General features: G+C 39.4%; 1 protein-coding gene across 12 annotated transcripts in view; it reads right to left on the bottom strand.

Annotated features, from left to right (window-relative positions):
- The window catches only part of RHOBTB1 (Rho related BTB domain containing 1), a 132,570-nt gene that overhangs the window by 9,004 nt on the left and 106,210 nt on the right, over window positions 1-17,356 (bottom strand). For all 12 annotated transcript variants that reach the window (XM_054521823.2, XM_054521821.2, NM_001159716.1 and 9 more), the window contains 3 exon segments: window positions 14,364-14,549; window positions 9,772-10,745; window positions 7,681-7,799 (listed from right to left, as the gene is read on the bottom strand). In XM_054521823.2, coding sequence (XP_054377798.1) covers window positions 7,681-7,799; window positions 9,772-10,745; window positions 14,364-14,549 — 1,279 coding nt within the window.

The following is a 17,356-nucleotide window of genomic DNA, read 5'->3' as shown; positions in this document are numbered from 1 at the left end:
GGGAGCTGCAAACCACACTGTTGCTGACATGATGGAGCCTAGCTCTCCAAGATGTCAAAAGAGGGGATGAGCAACCACCCTAGCTGCCACAGTGACCAGCTTGATTTCGAAATTCTGTCAGTATATGCACAATATATTACAATGTACTACACAATGTATACACTTCATTATTTTTTCCTACAACCACATGGATTCAGAACTACTGGAACATTATCAGTTATCAGTAGATTCAGAGAATCCAAAGGACTCCTTGCTTGGGACTTCCAGGGGAGTATGACTGGGTACAGTTGAACTGTCCCCTGTAGGATTCTCACAGTCTCCTTCCTGAGTGCCTGTAGTTGTCCAAATAAATGCATGCTGGAGTTCGCCAGAGAGGCGGGCACTGCCTGGGAGGTGGAGAGCTGTAGAGGTGTGCATGGATTAATGGAGATGTACACTGTGTAGCAGCTACTCTTTATTTTAGGTCTGTAACTCCATGAGACACGCCCTGGAGTAGTTCAGAATGGTACCACTTGGATTTCTGGAACATTGACAATTATAAACATTAATCATAATTGAAGGCATCCTATGCACCAGGCACTGCACTAAGCTTTCCACACACATTCTTTAATTTGATGCTTATATCTGCCCTAGAGAGAAGAGACTTACTTTTTTACAGAAAAAGAAATGGAGGTTCAAGGGGGTTAATTTAAATCTTGTGTCCAAGGTCACAGAGCTAGGAAGTAGTGACTGGGATTTAAACCCAGGGAGTATGATGCGAAAGCATATGTTCAGAATTGCTCTGCGGTGCTGGAAACGTTTAATGCCAAGGAAACAAAGGTTTGAGTTACAGAACAATAAAGCATCATATTTTATTAATGGTTTGTAAGAATTCTACTTCAAAAGAATGAACAATTATGAACTTCTTTTTCTTTCTTTTTTATTTTAGTTTTTTTGAGACAGGATCTAACTCTGTTGCCCAGCCTGGACTGCAGTGGCTTGATGATAGCTTGGGCCTGGGCTCAAGCAATCCTCCCACCTCCACCTCCCTAGTAGCTGGGACTACAGGCAGTGCCACCATGCTTGGCTAATTTATTTTATGATTTTTTTTTTTTTTTTTTTGTAGAAATGGCGGGCTTGCTATGCTGCCTAGGCTGGTCTCAAACTCCTGGCCTCAAGTGATCCTCCTGCCTTGGCTTCCCAAAGTGCTGGGATTACAGGCACGAGCCACTGTGACCAGCCAGTTATGAACTTCTTAATTCTGGTACTTAATAAACATCTATACAACATATAAAGATATATATCTATATATTATATAACATCTTTATAACATGGTTACATCTATATATTTTGTATGATTGCATCTCTCTCTCCATACACATGCACGTGCACACAAACACACACACACACACTCAGGCACACACGTGCATGGAGCCAGCCCTCTCTATCTGTGGGTTCCACATCTGTGGATTCAACCAACTGTAGATCAAAAATATTTGAAAAATAAAGACATGACTGCTTCTGTTCTGAACATGTACAGACTTTTTTCTTGTCATTATTCCCTAAACAGTACAGTATGACAACTACTTACATAACATTTGCATTGTATTAGGTTCTAGAAACACTCTACAGATAAGTTAAAGTATACAGGAGGATGTGCACAGATCTATGCAAATACGTTGACATTTTATATGAGGAATTTGAGCATTCATGGATTTGGGTGTCTGAGTCAGGAGGATGGTCCTGGAACCAGTCCCTCACAGATATTGAGGGATGACTGTGTGTGTGTGTGTGTGTGTGTGTGTGTGTGTGAGAGAGAGAGAGAGAGAGAGAGAGAGTGAGAGACAGTGAGAGAGAGAAAGAGAGTGTATGTATGTATGTATGTATAATGGCTCCACATTCTATAAGGTGCTTATGGCTTATGCATTCTGGCAGTGTGGCTCCAGAGCTGTTTAAGCTATAGAAACTTTCTTTGTTATTCTCCTATGCAGCCACCAGACACCTCAGAGAGGGAATATCCTTTCAGATAGGTAGACCTGTCCCTTAACGTATCATGGGGAAGGTTTAGAAAAATTCCTAGCAATAGTAAGACATTTATCCCCCACTTTCTGATATGGTTGGTGAAAACGACAATTATGATTCCATAAATAAGTTACATAAGTCATTACCATAAACGATTTGACAAGCATGATCATTTCAGGTTTCCAGCACAACCTCGACAACAAATAGAACTCAATGAGTTGAAACTATTACTGGGATTATTTTAAAATAAAGTAGCTGTTGTGCATGCTAGATCATCTGCAATATACAGATGTTGGAATATTATTCTTCCCTTCAACCAGCTGTATCTACATATGAATAAGTAGTTATTCAACTAAATCTAGCACCAGTTACACTGCGTGTATGCTCGCATACACATATGTTTACATACATATGCATTTATCTTACACAAATAATGGATTTATTTACAGATATCCATACAAATTTGTTTCTGTGTGTAGGAACATGTAACATTTCATTTCTTTGATGAAATAATGTTTGGATTAGTGATATGGTTTGGCTGTGTCCCCACTCAAATCTCAACTTGAATTATAGCTCCCATAATTTCCACGTGTTGTGGAAGAGACCTGATGGGAGATAATTAAATCCTGGGGGCAGGTCCCCCCAGACTATTCTAGTGGTAGTGAATAAGTCTCCTGATATCTGATGATTTTATAAGGGGTTTCCCCTTTTCACTTGGTTCTCTCTCTCTTGCCTGCTGCCATGTAAGATGTGCCTTTTGTCTTCCACCATGATTGTGAGGCCTCCCCAGCCATGTGGAACTGTGAATCCATTAAACCTTCTTTCTTTATAAATTACCCTGTCTCTGGTATGTCTTCATTAGCAGCGTGAAAATGGACTAATACAATTAGTATAGTTTTTTTAGATAATTGAAGGTTAAGTTGTAAACTTTAAAATTTGAACCGTTTTAATAGTGAAAGTATTTTACAAAGCGCTAAGTGCTCTAAGATGTTAGTAATTGTTAATATACCAAGTCCCAGAGCTTCCTGTTAATACCTGCTCTCTCAGAGATGGAGATGTCTGGTGCTTCGGAAAACAATGCCTCTCGTGATAGTGCAAGAGCCTGGGGCAGGCCCAGGGATATATCACTAAAATGCTGTGTGACCTTTGATACATCTCTCACCCTCTCTCACCCTCAGTCTCGTCATCCATTACATGGGAGGAATTTGGAATAGATGCTATTAAAAGTTTTTTCTTCTTCACGGAAACTCTGGGTTTTGAAGATCTTCAGATTACCTTAGCATTTTTTGGCAAGAGTGTGTTCTAAGTCATTGCTTAAAGAAGAAATAGCAAAATGAACATCCTAAATAAAAAGAAACTATTTCTGGCTGCAGCAGATTACAGATTCCAGTGAGCAGCCCTGCCCAAACACCCTCAATGCCCTCAAAGTGTTCTGATGTTTGTAATCACCTATGACCTGCTCTCTTCTTTTTGCTGAATATAACGTTAACATTTTTTGAAGTGACGGCTCTTTTTGGCAAACAACATTAGGGACCTTTAGAAAAAAACATCAAATTAGAATAAACTAAGAACATTTTGGAACATGCATTTTTTCCCCTCATGGCTGACTTTTTAAAAAAGCCTGTTTCTGTGATTTCAACATTTATAATTAACTGCATGACAACAGAAAGACCTTTATTTATAGCACTTTAAAAATAATATAAGCAAAGCTTCATAAAAAATGGAATAAAAAAATTTGCATCCTACCTGCTGGATATAGTTTCTTTTATTTTTCTTAAAAAAAAAAAAGAGTGATCAAAGAAAATATAATGCTACCCTAAACAATGTTCTATCTTGCAGTTTAGTTGGTTTAAAATTTTAATTGTGAAGATTAGCTGAGACTATTAGGCTTATAATTAGAGGCAGTCTCATAGAGAATGAGAAAGTATCCTAGATCCAAAGCATTGCTTACTACAACCCAGGCATGCATTTTTAATGAACCACTTGCTGAGTACCTCTGGGGAGAGAATTATGCTTACTGCTACATTAAAAGTAATGAGAAAAAATATAAGTAAGACATGTTTTCCTGATTATTAAATGACAAAAAAGTTAAATTAAAATCAATGGACATAGGCATATTTCACTCTTCTGGATATGCACATTAATTCTATTAATTCTCCAAAAAAGGCTGATTTTCATGGTGTGGGGGGCGGGAGGGTGGCGGGCATCAGATTTTCAGATTTTCTCAAGATAATAGAAGGTTAAAAGGTGGCCTACAACAGCCAAATCCCAAGTGTGAACATGGACCTATGTTAATCATGGAGCATTAACTGAGTGCCTTTCCCCTACAACTATAACCACCTGTATTGTACTTTCCTAGTTTAGAAAGGGAACTGGGGGCTTTTTAACTTAGAGCTTTCCAGGGACAAATACCCTTAACCCCGTACAGAAAGAGTTTAACAAGAAAACTCTAGCATAATAGTCGCTAACATTTATTGAACATTTGTATGTTCTAGGCATCAAATTCAATGCTTTACACATGTCCTCTCATGCCTTCTCTGCCCTTTGACAAAGGTTCTCTTGTTATCCCCACTTTACAGATGAGGAAACAGGTTTAGAGTGAGCCACTTCCCCAAGGTCAAGCTGAGACTATATTATAGTTTACACAGGAAATAAAGTGAAGGGACGGGAAGGGGCGAGAATGTCGACAGCTCATTGCATTTTCAATATACTGGCTAAAGGAATTGTGGCACAGGTCTTCAGTGGCTTGGTTCCATGGTCTTTGTCTTTTGAGCTGGTCTGAATCTATACAAACCTATTAGCCTCAACTCCAGTTCTAAGTGGTGAGGGACCTCATCTCTCCAGCAGGGTGTGCTAAACAGGTGGCCTCCTCCAGGAGAGGCTATCAAACAACCATATACATGTGCATTCACATTTGCTGCCAAGTTTTTGTTTTGGTCACCTCTACTGCACATTTTAATCTGGAGACGATTACAGTCCATTCTTGGAAGGGATAAAGGAGATTAGCATTCGTGAGGTCAGCTCTGACAGTGTCCCTTTGTGCCTGCGTTCCTGACCTCAATCAACTTCTCCCTACTCTGTGAATAGGAGGTCCTCTGCTGCACAATCAGCATGCACTTCAGTGAGCTGGACAAAGAAGGGGAGCAACCCTCCCAGCTCTTTATCTCCAGAGATTGCTGAAGTCAGTCAAATACCAACTGGATGAGGTTTTACAAATTGGTGGCTACCCTAACTTTTTTCTGGATACAAGAGGGAAAGAATACCATCACTACCAACAACATCAGAATAAGTCCAGTGGCAGCTACTATTTATTTAGTGCTTCTGAAGTGTTTTGCAAGTAATGACTCTTACACCCCACAACCACAGTATGGGTTATAACTGTGTTTTCCAGATGGTGAGACTAGAGCCAAGAAAGGTTAAGTCACTTGCCCAAGTCACTTGTAAGTGGAGGAGTTGAGATTTGAGTCCCACAGTCCCGTAACTGTGCAGATTCCATGTGCTGCAGTTGTCTCAGTAATGATGCTCCAAAACACCTTTGACCCAAGCTCAGGAGAGATTTTCATTAGTCACAGGTGAGAGTCTCCTGGTTTAGAAAGACTGTTAGACACCATAAGAGGCCGTCAGGATAACTCTAATATTTTTTCCCTGAAAAGCAGATAGCCTTTTGCTGGGGGGTTGGTTTAGGAGCAGCTGCAGTTTGTTATGGATGCACGAGAGTGGCCTAGTGATCTTCTCAGCCCCTGCTATCCAAGGCTTGTGATTCTAGGATTCTGTTTCCCTACTTGGGGATGCAAATGCAGGCTCCTGGGTCACAATGGGAGTGCTCGAATTTCTTGTGCTAGTGCCTCATGTGAAAAGTTAGCTATTGTTTTTTGCATTTCTTTGAAAAGTTTGGAAAGATGCTGAGACAAGCAAAACAAGCCTCTTAGGACAATAAACTGGATGGGTGTACCCATGTTTTTATTTTTACTTTTTTAAAAAAGATGTTAAAAATACTTGCAAAACTCCACAAAAATGCTTGCTCACTCCTAAAGTTAGAAGTGCTTGAATTGAATTTTTTTCTTTTCCAACAGTTTGTAAAAAGACAAAGAGGCTGTACTCCCATGTTAACTGCAGCACTATTCACAATAGCCAAGATATGGAGTCTGCCTAAGTGTCCATCAACAGATGGATGGATAAGAAAATGTGGTACATATACACAATGGGATACTATACAGCCCTAAAAAAGAGGAAAATTCTGTCATTCAAGACAACACGGATGAACCTAAAGGACATTATGTTAAGTGAAATAAGCCAGGTACAGAGAGACAAATATCACAGTATCGCACTTATATGTGGAATCTAAAAACGTTGAACTCCAAAGTAGAGAGTAGAAGAGTGATTACCAGAGGCTGGGATTAGGGGGTGGATGGGGAAAGGAAAGCCATCTGTCAAATATACAAAGTTTCAGTTAGATAGGAAGAATAAATTCTAGTGTACTTTTTTTTGGCTTTTGTTTTTTTAGAAAAAGGGTCTCACTCTGTCTCCTGGGGTGGAGTACAGTGGCACAATCATAGCTCACTGTAGCTTTGAACTCCTGGGCTCAAGTGTTCCTCTCACTTCAGTCTCCCAAGTACCTAGGACCACAGTTGCATATAGTCTAATGCACCTGTAATTTTTTTTGTGGTGTTCTATTGCACAGTATGGTGACTATGGTGGACAATAATGTATTGTATATTTCAAAGTAGCTAAAAGAGGATTTTAAATGTTCTCATCACAAAGAAATGGTAAACATCTGAGGTGATGGATAGGCTAATTAACCCTATTTGATCATTCCTCAGCATATGTATATTGAAACATCATGTACCCCATAACTATGTACAATTATTATTATTTGCCAGTTAAAAGTAAAACAACAAGAAAGACAAAGACATAGGGTCTCCAAGATGCTGTTTGCCCTGCTCTAAGCATATCCCTCTTCTAGAGATAGAGCCAGTGGCTGACAAGTGACGCAGCTACTTCCACTAGATCTAAGTACCTTGAGAGGTGTGTTCAGGGGAGTAAACAGTTGCTCCATTACTGTTGCCCTAAAGTTAACAAACCCTCATATCCCCTCAACACAGGCAGAGTCAGGGCAGAGCCTTAGATAGTATTGTAGCACATGGTAACCTGAAGGACAATCTAGTGCATCCCTCAGCTTGCAGATGAGGAGGTTGAGGCACAAGAATGGGGCTTCTCAAGGTCCCCTGTCTGGTTAGGGGCATAGCCAAGCCCAGGACTTAGGTGGCTGAAGAACTCTTTTCACTTTCTGAACTACTGGGAGACATGCTCCTCTTGTACTTGGTTTTGATAGTACCATGCCTGGTGACATTTGCCAAGAGGTACAGCTGATCTTGTCTTCATGGATGAGGATGGCTCTGAGGGTGAAAAGATATATGGCATGTAAAGCACCCAGGTGCCCCCACACCAGTGACCAATAAACAATAGCTCCTCAAAATTGCAGAGCTAAGAAAAAGGTGACCAAATCCTCAAGCACTGCTAAGGAGCAATAGCTCCTTATGATGATGACTAACAGTATGATGACCACTCATGGAGCCAGTTTAAGGATTAAAGTCATCTGGCTATTTACCCACTTTATATAAATACACGGGCACACACACATTCATAAAGACACCACTATGCTTTTAGGAAGGCACGTACCTCACTGTTGGCACTTTCCACAAATGACCCCCCGAACATGGCTGCCATCCACTCACAGCTGCAGATCAGCAGCGGCTTGTGGGCACTGATGGCTCCATCATCCAATTTAAATGTCACGTCTGCCAAGGGATTGAGGAAACACAACCATGAGCCAGCTTTGCTGAGAGCTTCAACCAAGGCTTCTGCTCCCATAGCCACCAAACTGCATCTCCCTTACTCTCTCTTGCATGTCTTTACTTATTGATTTTATGTCAATTCCAATCTTTGAGCTTTGGCACACCCAGCTCCCACCTAAGGGAAAATGCTGCATTTAACATCATCACACATAAAGTCATGGCACAAACTCTCTGAACCAGAAAGTAACAGAAAGGAGGGAATATTTTTTCCTCCTTACTATGCAAAACTTCAAGCATATAAAACAGTGGAACGAACAGTATGATGACCACTCATTTATCCTTGTTAACATTTTGGCATGTTTGTTTTACATATATTTTTAATTTACACCATTTTACTTACTAATACTCAGTTAAAACTTACGTTTATAATATGCTCTACTCGTATGCTATACTGAAATGTAACCGAATTACTGTTTTTTTAAGAGATTTTGGGGGTTCTGGCTATGTTGTCCAGGCTGGATTTAAACTGCTGGGTTCCAGCAGTCCTAGTATCTCAGTCTCTGAAGTAGCTGGGACTGTGGGCAAATTAGCCACCATGCCTGGCTATACGTGTATTTTTGTATAATTTTATATATGTGTATAGACTTTTTTTTTTTTTTACAGATAGCATGGCACTTCACTATTAACTACCTTATCACAAGTTTTCCCAAAATAACAAGTCTCCTAAATAACCATACCATGATTACACCTAAGAAAATTAAAAATAATTCCCTATTATCATCCACTATATTGTTCATATTCAAATTTCTCCAATTATCCCTAAATTGTATTTCATAGCTTTAAAAAAAAACAACAGAATCCAATTGAGACTCCCACGTTGTATTTGATTATTATGCCTCTCCAGTAAGGAGGGGTGATTTAATCAACTCTACCTAAAGCTCACTGTTTCAGTTACTGTAGGTTTGTAACATATTCTTTTCATTAATTTTCAAGACTATTTCTGTACCACAATGGCCAGTGTTTGAAGTAAATACTACTGATAAGCTTTAAAATGAATGAACTGAGTCTTTAGGAACCACTTACTACATGTGTAGTGCCCTGGCAGGGATTATAAAAGATAAAGACAGAGGTAGAGGTATCCATATAAATAGAAGTCAGGAAGTCAACATTTTACAATGAAATTATACAAACCCACACACTCGCCCAGAGGACAATTTCAGAACAAAAATAGTCCAAGTGTAAGACAGTACAAGCATGGGTCAATAACCCATATTGGATGTGGGCCACCAGCGTGCTTAACAATTATGAAAGGGTGCTGCGGGCAGCATATGGCTTAGTTATCAAAGGCAAAGGAGGTGCAAGAAAACTACAGAAGTGCAGGGCCAAGGAGCATGAGGACAGAAAAGGAGAGGGGATGGAAACAGATGAGACACCCCTTGTAGGAAGATGGAGGGCCACCAAAATTGCCTAAAGGACTTTAGTGGCCTCAGGACTTGAGATCACTGATTTTTGTCATGGGTCAGTGCTGAAGGGTCAATGGAGAATACAATTGGTCAGAGAATAGATTCTGAAGGGGAATTGTATGCAACAAGCCCACTGGAGATAGGCTCGGGGTCCCTGATCCACTCTTGAGGAGCAGTGCGGTACCATGGTGGTTTATGGAACAGGTTTTGATACCCACAAGAGAATGGGTTCAAATCCTGGCTCTACCATTTATTGCTGGTGTGACCATGGGCAGATTACCTAACCTCTCTGTCCCTTGGTTTCTCCGTCTGCAAAATGGAGACAATCATATTTAACCTTTAAGTCTGATGAGGGTTAAAGAAGTTAATGCCTATAGCTTAGAAAGGTACATGGGAAAAAATAAGTACGTATAAATGTTAGCTATGGTTCTTCTTTCTCCTGCTCATGTCTGGCTAACGTTCAATGAAACACAATCAAAGGTATTAATGGCTCTGCCCCGCGGCCCACTCACCTGAGAACGTTCCCTTGCTGAGACACTCTTTTATCCGATTGGCTTTCCTGACGTGAAAGGCTTTTGTAATCTCCTGGTTCATGAAGGCTTCCTTGTTCATGATGTTTTCCACCATCATCCTCAAATCGAACATCTCTAGGACCTCCGCGATCTGAGCCAGGCCCACCAAATCCTTTTCCTTTTCATCCAGTTGTCCCGTATAAAGAAACTGGAGCAGGGTCCGAAAAGGGCCTGGCTGGACTGAAGCGTCCATCCTGACCACAGTCATGGGGCCCACCCGCTTTGAAATGGGGTTGACTTGCATTTCCCTGTGCATGCCAATGAACCCCTTACTCCAGCCAGCCAAAGTCTGTGTCTCAGGAACTGCACCCTCGGCTTCCAGCCCCAGAGCCTCCACCAGGCTCTTGTTTGAAGACTTCCACTGCTCGGCCTGAGGTGTCCTAGGTGGGCCCTCCTCCCTTTCTTCCTCTGGGTCGACACTCAATATCTGCCCCTGGAAATCTCTGCTTTGCTTCTCTTTCTCACAAGCTCCTTCACTCCAATTTGGGGATTCTTCACATTCCATTAAAAACAGATCATAAAATTTGGAAGAAGAGGTAGCGAGGTAAATTCGATGTGCAAAGATGTGTTCCTGGTCCTGAAGGATGAACAGAACATCGGCACATAGAGGATTGTCCAGTAAACAGGCAGCTTCATTTGTCCCCATGGAAGGACACTCTGGAATTTTGATGACCGGTGGAGGGGCTTTTGGAGGTAGGAAGGGTGCCTGAAGTAAAGGTTTCTGGACTTTCTTTAGGTGGGATTTCCAGAATTGCAGGTGCCTGCGGGAAATCAGCGCTGCTCGGATTGCATTGTCAAACACATCCTTGATACCAAACTGGTCAAACACGCTTGTTTCATAGTATGGTAAGCCAAGTTCCTTTGCTACCTCTCGGCCTTTTTCTGGGGGCAAAATATCCCCTCTCTTTATGGGCCTGAAATAGAACATTTTAAAAATTGTAATCAGCCTTGTTTTAGGAAAAAAACAGTAACAAGGGTCTATCTAAGCACGTAATGGAACTATACACTGAAAAGTCCAATCAGGCTTTTAGTCTCTGGAAAAATCTGCCACCACCTCAAGTCTTTGAACTATAAAGGAGTTATGATTGAAGGAAAAAATAATGCTTTCAAATATTTCAGAGTTTCAATGCACATAATTTGTGAAGCTTATCCATAAATATTCCATGTTTTTATGTTATTATAAATGGCATTGTTTTGTAAATTTTATTTTCCAATTGTTCATTTCTTAGTGTATATAAATACAATTGATTTTTGTGTATTGACCTTTTATCCCGTTATTTTGCTAAATTAATATATTAATTCTGATAGCTTTTTTTGTAGATTCCTTAGAACTTTTCATTTACATGACCATGTGCCTACATAGAGAGAGTTTTACTTCTTTAAAAAAAAATGCTCTCAGCAGTAACCATAGTAACTGAAGGAACATCCCTTTACTAGCTATTTAATCTTGGGTAAGTTACTTAACCTTATTAAACATTAGTTTTTCCATCTGTAAAACAGGAATAATAATAACAACGAGTAATTATATCTTGAAGGACTAATGAAATGTTTAAATTATTAGCATGGCTATGCTAAGCATAGTATTTGGTCCACAGTAAGTGCCTGATAAATGTTAGCTGTTATCATCATTATCACTACTCTCTTCATCACCTTCATCTTTATCAACAGCATCTTATATTTGAATTTTACTTTATAACTTTAAAATGCATTCATATACATTTTTCATGTAAGCCTCACAATAGCCCTGTGAGTTATTATTTCTGTTCTACATTCTGAGGAAACTGAGGCAGAAAGGTTAAAGGGTTTGTCTGAAATCACATTTTCAGGCTGCTGAGACCTCTATTAAGCAATTAGACTCAAGACTTTCCCATTCCTAGTTAAATGATCCACTTCCTATAGCTCTTCTCTGTTGGATTTGTGAATTCTCTTTCAAATCTTCCCCTTCTTTTTTCCTCCAATCCCTTTTTCAAGCCTTCATCATCTTTTGCTTGGACTTGCATTAGCCCCTTAACTAATCTTTCTTCACACCCACTCCCCACATTTTAGTCCACAGTCCTCACTGCTTCAAGAAAAGTCCTTACATAACACAACTATGACCTGGTGGCAGCTCTGTTTTAACTTCCTCTGATATCACAAAGCCCCTGGAATAAAGTCCATACCCTTTAGGCTGGCACACAAGGCCCATTTACAATCTAATCAAACCCTGGGAGGACAAATCTTGGGAAACAGTAGACTCAGTACAGTGCTGGGGTTATGGCATAACCATGGTAAAGGCATAGATGGGTTCCAGAACACAGGCAGGAAGTGCTTTATTGTGACACATCACAAAGTGTTGATTCTAACACACACCCTTAGGAACTTATCTTCTTATATAAATATTTGGCCTTTAACACCAAAAGTAATATATAGGACAGACACTGGTCTTAGGAGGAAAAAGATGATACTGGATAGAATTTGGATTTGATGACTTAGATGAAAAGGAGGGAAAATTATAGGGTATTAACAAAGGTGGAAGGGAAGTGCAGGGAAGAAGGTTTAACTCAAAAGTTCGCTCCTGTGAGCATTGCGTTCCTTGTTCTTAAGACTGACTTGAAATTTACCAACTGATGAAACTCTTCAAGGCTTAGCTCAAATACAAACTCCTTCACAAAATCTTCTTAGAATTGCTCTGTAGAAGGCACTGTCCCCTCCACTGTTCTCTACAGCTCTGCAACTCTCCTCCAGTCCATGATTGTGAGGCCTGATTATCATAACCTACTCTTTTTATACAGAAAGTTGCCAAGGCCAGGACAGTCTCTCATTTACGGTGAACTTCTTAACCTCTACGTGGGTCCTAATATTCAATTCCTAGTCCATGCATTGAAGAACACAAGGATTGTGGAAACTGAATATAAAGTGTTTTTAGAAATTTAATGTAAAACATACCTAGAACATCAGAAATTGTCTAAAGAAAGTACCATTTACCATTGCTTGGAGAGCATAAAAATTTGTGTCAATATAAAATTTTGTAATAAGCCTGTTAGGCAAATGTCAAAATAAGGGATTTTTGTTGTTGTTGCTGTTTGCTTTTTTTTTTTTGAGGCAGGGTCTTGCTCTGTCACCTAGGCTGGAGTGCAGTGGTGCAATCATGGTCCACTGCAGCCCTGTCCTCCCAGGTTCAGGTGATCCTCCCACCTCAGCCTCTCAAGTCACTGAAACCACAGGTGTGCACCACCAGTCCTGGTTGATTTTTTTTTAATTTTTATTTTTCTAGAGACGTGGTCTCACTATGTTGCCCAGGCTGGTTTCAAACTCCTGGCCTCAAGTGATCCTCCCGCCTTGGCCTCCTGAAATGTTGGGTTTACAGGCATGAGCCACTGTGCCCAGCCTAGAGGAGGGTATTAATATCAAAATTTTTTGAAAAGGAGTGCTCTCCAGCCAAAAAGTTCAGCATAAAAAAAAACATAAAAAGTTGTTTTTTTATAAAGGGGATTTGAGGGAACTCACATTTTAAAAGAAACATATTTCCCTCCATATGGTTTGGCTATGTCCCCACTCAAATCTCATCTTGAACTGTAGTTCCCATAATCCCCATGTGTTATGGGAGGGACCTGGTGAAAGGTAACTGAATCATGGGGGCGGTTTCCCCCATACTATTCTCATAACAGTGAGTAAGTTCTCATGAGATCTGATGGTTTTATAAAGGGCATCCCCCTTTGCTCGGTTCTCATTCTTCTCTCTCCTGCCGCCATGTGAAGAAGGATGTGTTTTCTTCCCCTCTGCCATGATTGTAAATTTCCTGAGGCCTCCGCAGCCATGCTAAACTGTGAGTCAATTAAACTTCTTTCCTTCATAAATCAGTCTCAATTATCTCTTTATTAGCAGCATGAGAATGGACTAATACACCCCACCAAAATCAATATCAACATTTTATATATAGTGAAACAAATTCTCCTTCAAGTTGTATTTTACATTTGTGACACTTAAAAATATAACCACTAGAGACATTTAAAAAGTAGTAGCTGTTTGTTTTGCAACTATAGGTCCGAATGATTTTCAAAAAGTGGACACTGTCATCTTGAGAATGAAATACTGTAACAGGTTGGACTGAGGAATACAAGGAAGATGAAAAACACTTCAATATGTGTGTTTGTATGAATCTGGTGTTCTCTGGGGCCCAGATACCTCTAAGTATTAACTAATTGTATTGTAATAATTATAATTTCAAGGATGATATTATTATGAGTAACCAACATTTTGTCTAATACTTTATACTTTTCAAAGTGCTTTTAATCACATGCTTTCATAATTACAGAATTTACTTCAAGTGCTGTCCAATCATTTGAGAAAAATGAGTTCTGACACCAGAGAGGATGGTGCCTGTTAGAAGGGCTCAGGGCACACTCCTCATGATTTATGGGCTGACTTAAAGCCCATGGCTGATTGATGGGATCCAGGAGTGTTGAAGAGCAGAACACCAGGCTACAGAGACACCTGCTGCCTGTAAATTTTAACTTGGTCAGGACAGGGAAACACTGAGTCCCTTGGCTTACCTTGCTAACGGGCGCCTGGCTCGATTAACAGCTTCCAGGTCGGCATAGCGGAGATCGAGCTGGCACCCAACAAGGATAACGGGTGTTCGAGGGCAAAAGTGCTTGATTTCTGGATACCACATGCTTTTCACATGATTTAGGGAATTGGGATTAGCGATCGAAAAACAGAGGACCACAACATCAGACCTAAAAGGAAATCATAAAAGAAGCTTGTATTGCCTTTTAACATTTTTTTTTCTTTTACCATTATGGTTCCTCCCAAACCCCATCCTTCTAATGCCATCTCACGTCACAATTAAAAAAAAAAGGACCAGATATTAAAAAACATCTTGGAGTCATGCAAACAGCCTGATAAGCCCCCACATTCCAGCACCAACACAGCCTAACAGTTCATTTCCATATTGCACTGCAGAATGCTGATGCATTGACGTTTCCGATGAAGTTACTTTATGGTAGAGATGATTACCCAAACTTGTCTCAGTCCTGGAACCACAACATGCTGAACTATTTCTCTTCATCACAAGAAATAGTTTCAAGAGAAAAGAAAATAATACAAACTACCTTTCACCAGTTTAAACAACATAAAGGTGATGATGACTCATCCCAATGAGATAAAGCAAACAATTTAAACATTACTGAAAATGTAATAAGTATTTGCTGTACAGGGTCAGCAAATACACAGAAGGATTTCTGCCCTTCTTCCCACTTATGCACACATGTAGACAGCATAGCCACTTATCTGTTTCCGAAAAGAAAAATCCTGAATTTGCGGGAATTTTGACTCTTTACTAAGTAAGGCAAGAAGGTAATATTTAACATATAACTAGGCAAGAATTAGATTGATGACTAACAAGATGAGAAAATATTGGAAGCAGATTTCTCAAATGTTACATGAGATACAAAGCAGGTATATGGGGAAAAGAAAAACTGCTTTATAGTAAATTTTGACATAAGGGTCATCCATTTTTACATAATAACTTACCATTCTAGGAGTCAAAGAACTATTTTACAAAACAGTTGTCCAATTATGATGTTTGATAAATAGCTGCTAAAAGGAATCTTTCATTGGAATTATAAACCATCATTCTAGGTTAAAATGTGCTGAATGATGACTTTCAAAACACTGAGGCAAAAGGATATAAAGAATAAGAAAAGTTACGCCCAAGGATTCAAGACTATCTTGTGGCTAAATTCAGAAATAAACTCTTATAATTTCATTAGATGTTAATTTATTGCCTTTATTGTTTATGTAATGAGAAGAGTCAAGTCGATGAATCAAAACACCTTCCTTTTAAATCATTAATGAGCTTTCCCCCCTACATATCAATGAAGACAAACAAATATATGCAGGGAACCACAAAATTTCTAAAAATAATCATTTGCAATGCAGAAAACTGCAGGGTGCTTACATTAAATGTAATTCACAAGCTGTGTCTTTAAATTTACATCCAAGAAAAGCTGCACCAGACCACAACAAATAGAGCAGAAAATCCTGAGATTAAAATATTTCCAAATTATAAAAGAGGACCTAGGACTTAAAGTAGATGAATGTATTAATCTGAATGTTCAGAATCATCTTGAATAAAGCTATCAAGATTCTTGGATGCTGGGATGATATGAGTGAAAATATGCATAAATATATAAATGAAAAGGAAACATGTCTTGTCTTTGGGATTCTGATTTACTTAGTGAAATATTCTGTGCTCAGTCTTACTTACAATCAGCATAAATAACAGTATCCAGTAAAGCCAAGAATGCTTTGAATTTTACATTTTTTATGGGCTGAGTTTTCTATTATTCATAATCCTATTTATATCAGGTATCTGATGAAACTCTGCTATAAGCTTCATCCTGAACATAAAATAAAGCCACCATGAATTTTGGCACAGTGAGAATAGAATGAGAATATCTGAGGTTCAAAATTATGCAAAAAGAATTGAGGAAATCCAGCATCTAAATGTGTTATAATATGTATAAAATAGTTCTAATTGGTGCCTTCTATTTCCCTATTAAGACACATGGCTCTAAGGGGAATCATTCTCAGAGCTTAATTTATATGACAGACATGTAGCTAAATGTCAATTCTGTTCTCTAATTTTATGATACAGCATGTGAGGTTTTGAAATCAGAGCTAGCTTGGTTGTCAAGGTTACCATGATAACACTCATGGTATTGAACACATACTAGTTGCTATCCAGATGACCCGTAAACAAGTACAGACAGGACCTTGGGGGTTGGAAAAAAAGGAATCTTGTGATGATAGTAGCACAATGCCATCACACAATACAGGTCCTGAGGGCCCAACTTCTAACTATGTCACATCAATATCTAAATGCATGAAATGCCATTGGAAAGCTGGAAAAATAATTCAATGTCCTGTAAATATTTCACCTCAAAATAATGATAGTTAAAGAAAAGAGGTTGTGCTGAGAGCAATACTACCTCTGAAGATAAAATAACTTATTGAGTCAAAATTCTATCTGTATATCAGAAAAAAGGTCTTCTTTTTTTTCATATTCACATTTAGGTGCTATGAGAATCTGTGCTTATTATTTTACACTGAAAACAGTTAAAAAATAAGATTATTTTTTATTTATTTATTTTTTGAGATGGAGTTTTGCTCTTGTTGCCTAGGCTGGAGTGCAATGGCACGATCTCAGCTCACTGCAACCTCTGCCTCCTGGGTTCAAGCAATTCCCCTGATTCAGCCTCCTGAGTAGCTGGGATTACAGGCATGTGCCACCATGCCCGGCTAATTTTGTATTTTTAGTAGAGATGGGGTTTCTCCATGTTGGTCAGGCTGGTCTCAAACTCCCCACCTTGGGTGATCCACCCACCTCGGCCTCCCAAAGTGTTGAGATTACAGGCGTGAGCCACTGCGACCGGCCCAAGATCATATTTTAAGTATCACAATGCTTAAATGTCTTGTGGTTAACCCTTGTTGATCTAAATACAAATGCAAGTTAAGAAAACTTTACATAAAGATTACATAG

This window comes from Pongo abelii, chromosome 8 (assembly GCF_028885655.2).
Source record: "Pongo abelii isolate AG06213 chromosome 8, NHGRI_mPonAbe1-v2.0_pri, whole genome shotgun sequence".
Classification (NCBI taxonomy): domain Eukaryota; kingdom Metazoa; phylum Chordata; class Mammalia; order Primates; family Hominidae; genus Pongo; species Pongo abelii.
Note: the sequence above shows the minus strand (reverse complement) of the source record. Positions and strands in the feature narration are given on the sequence as shown.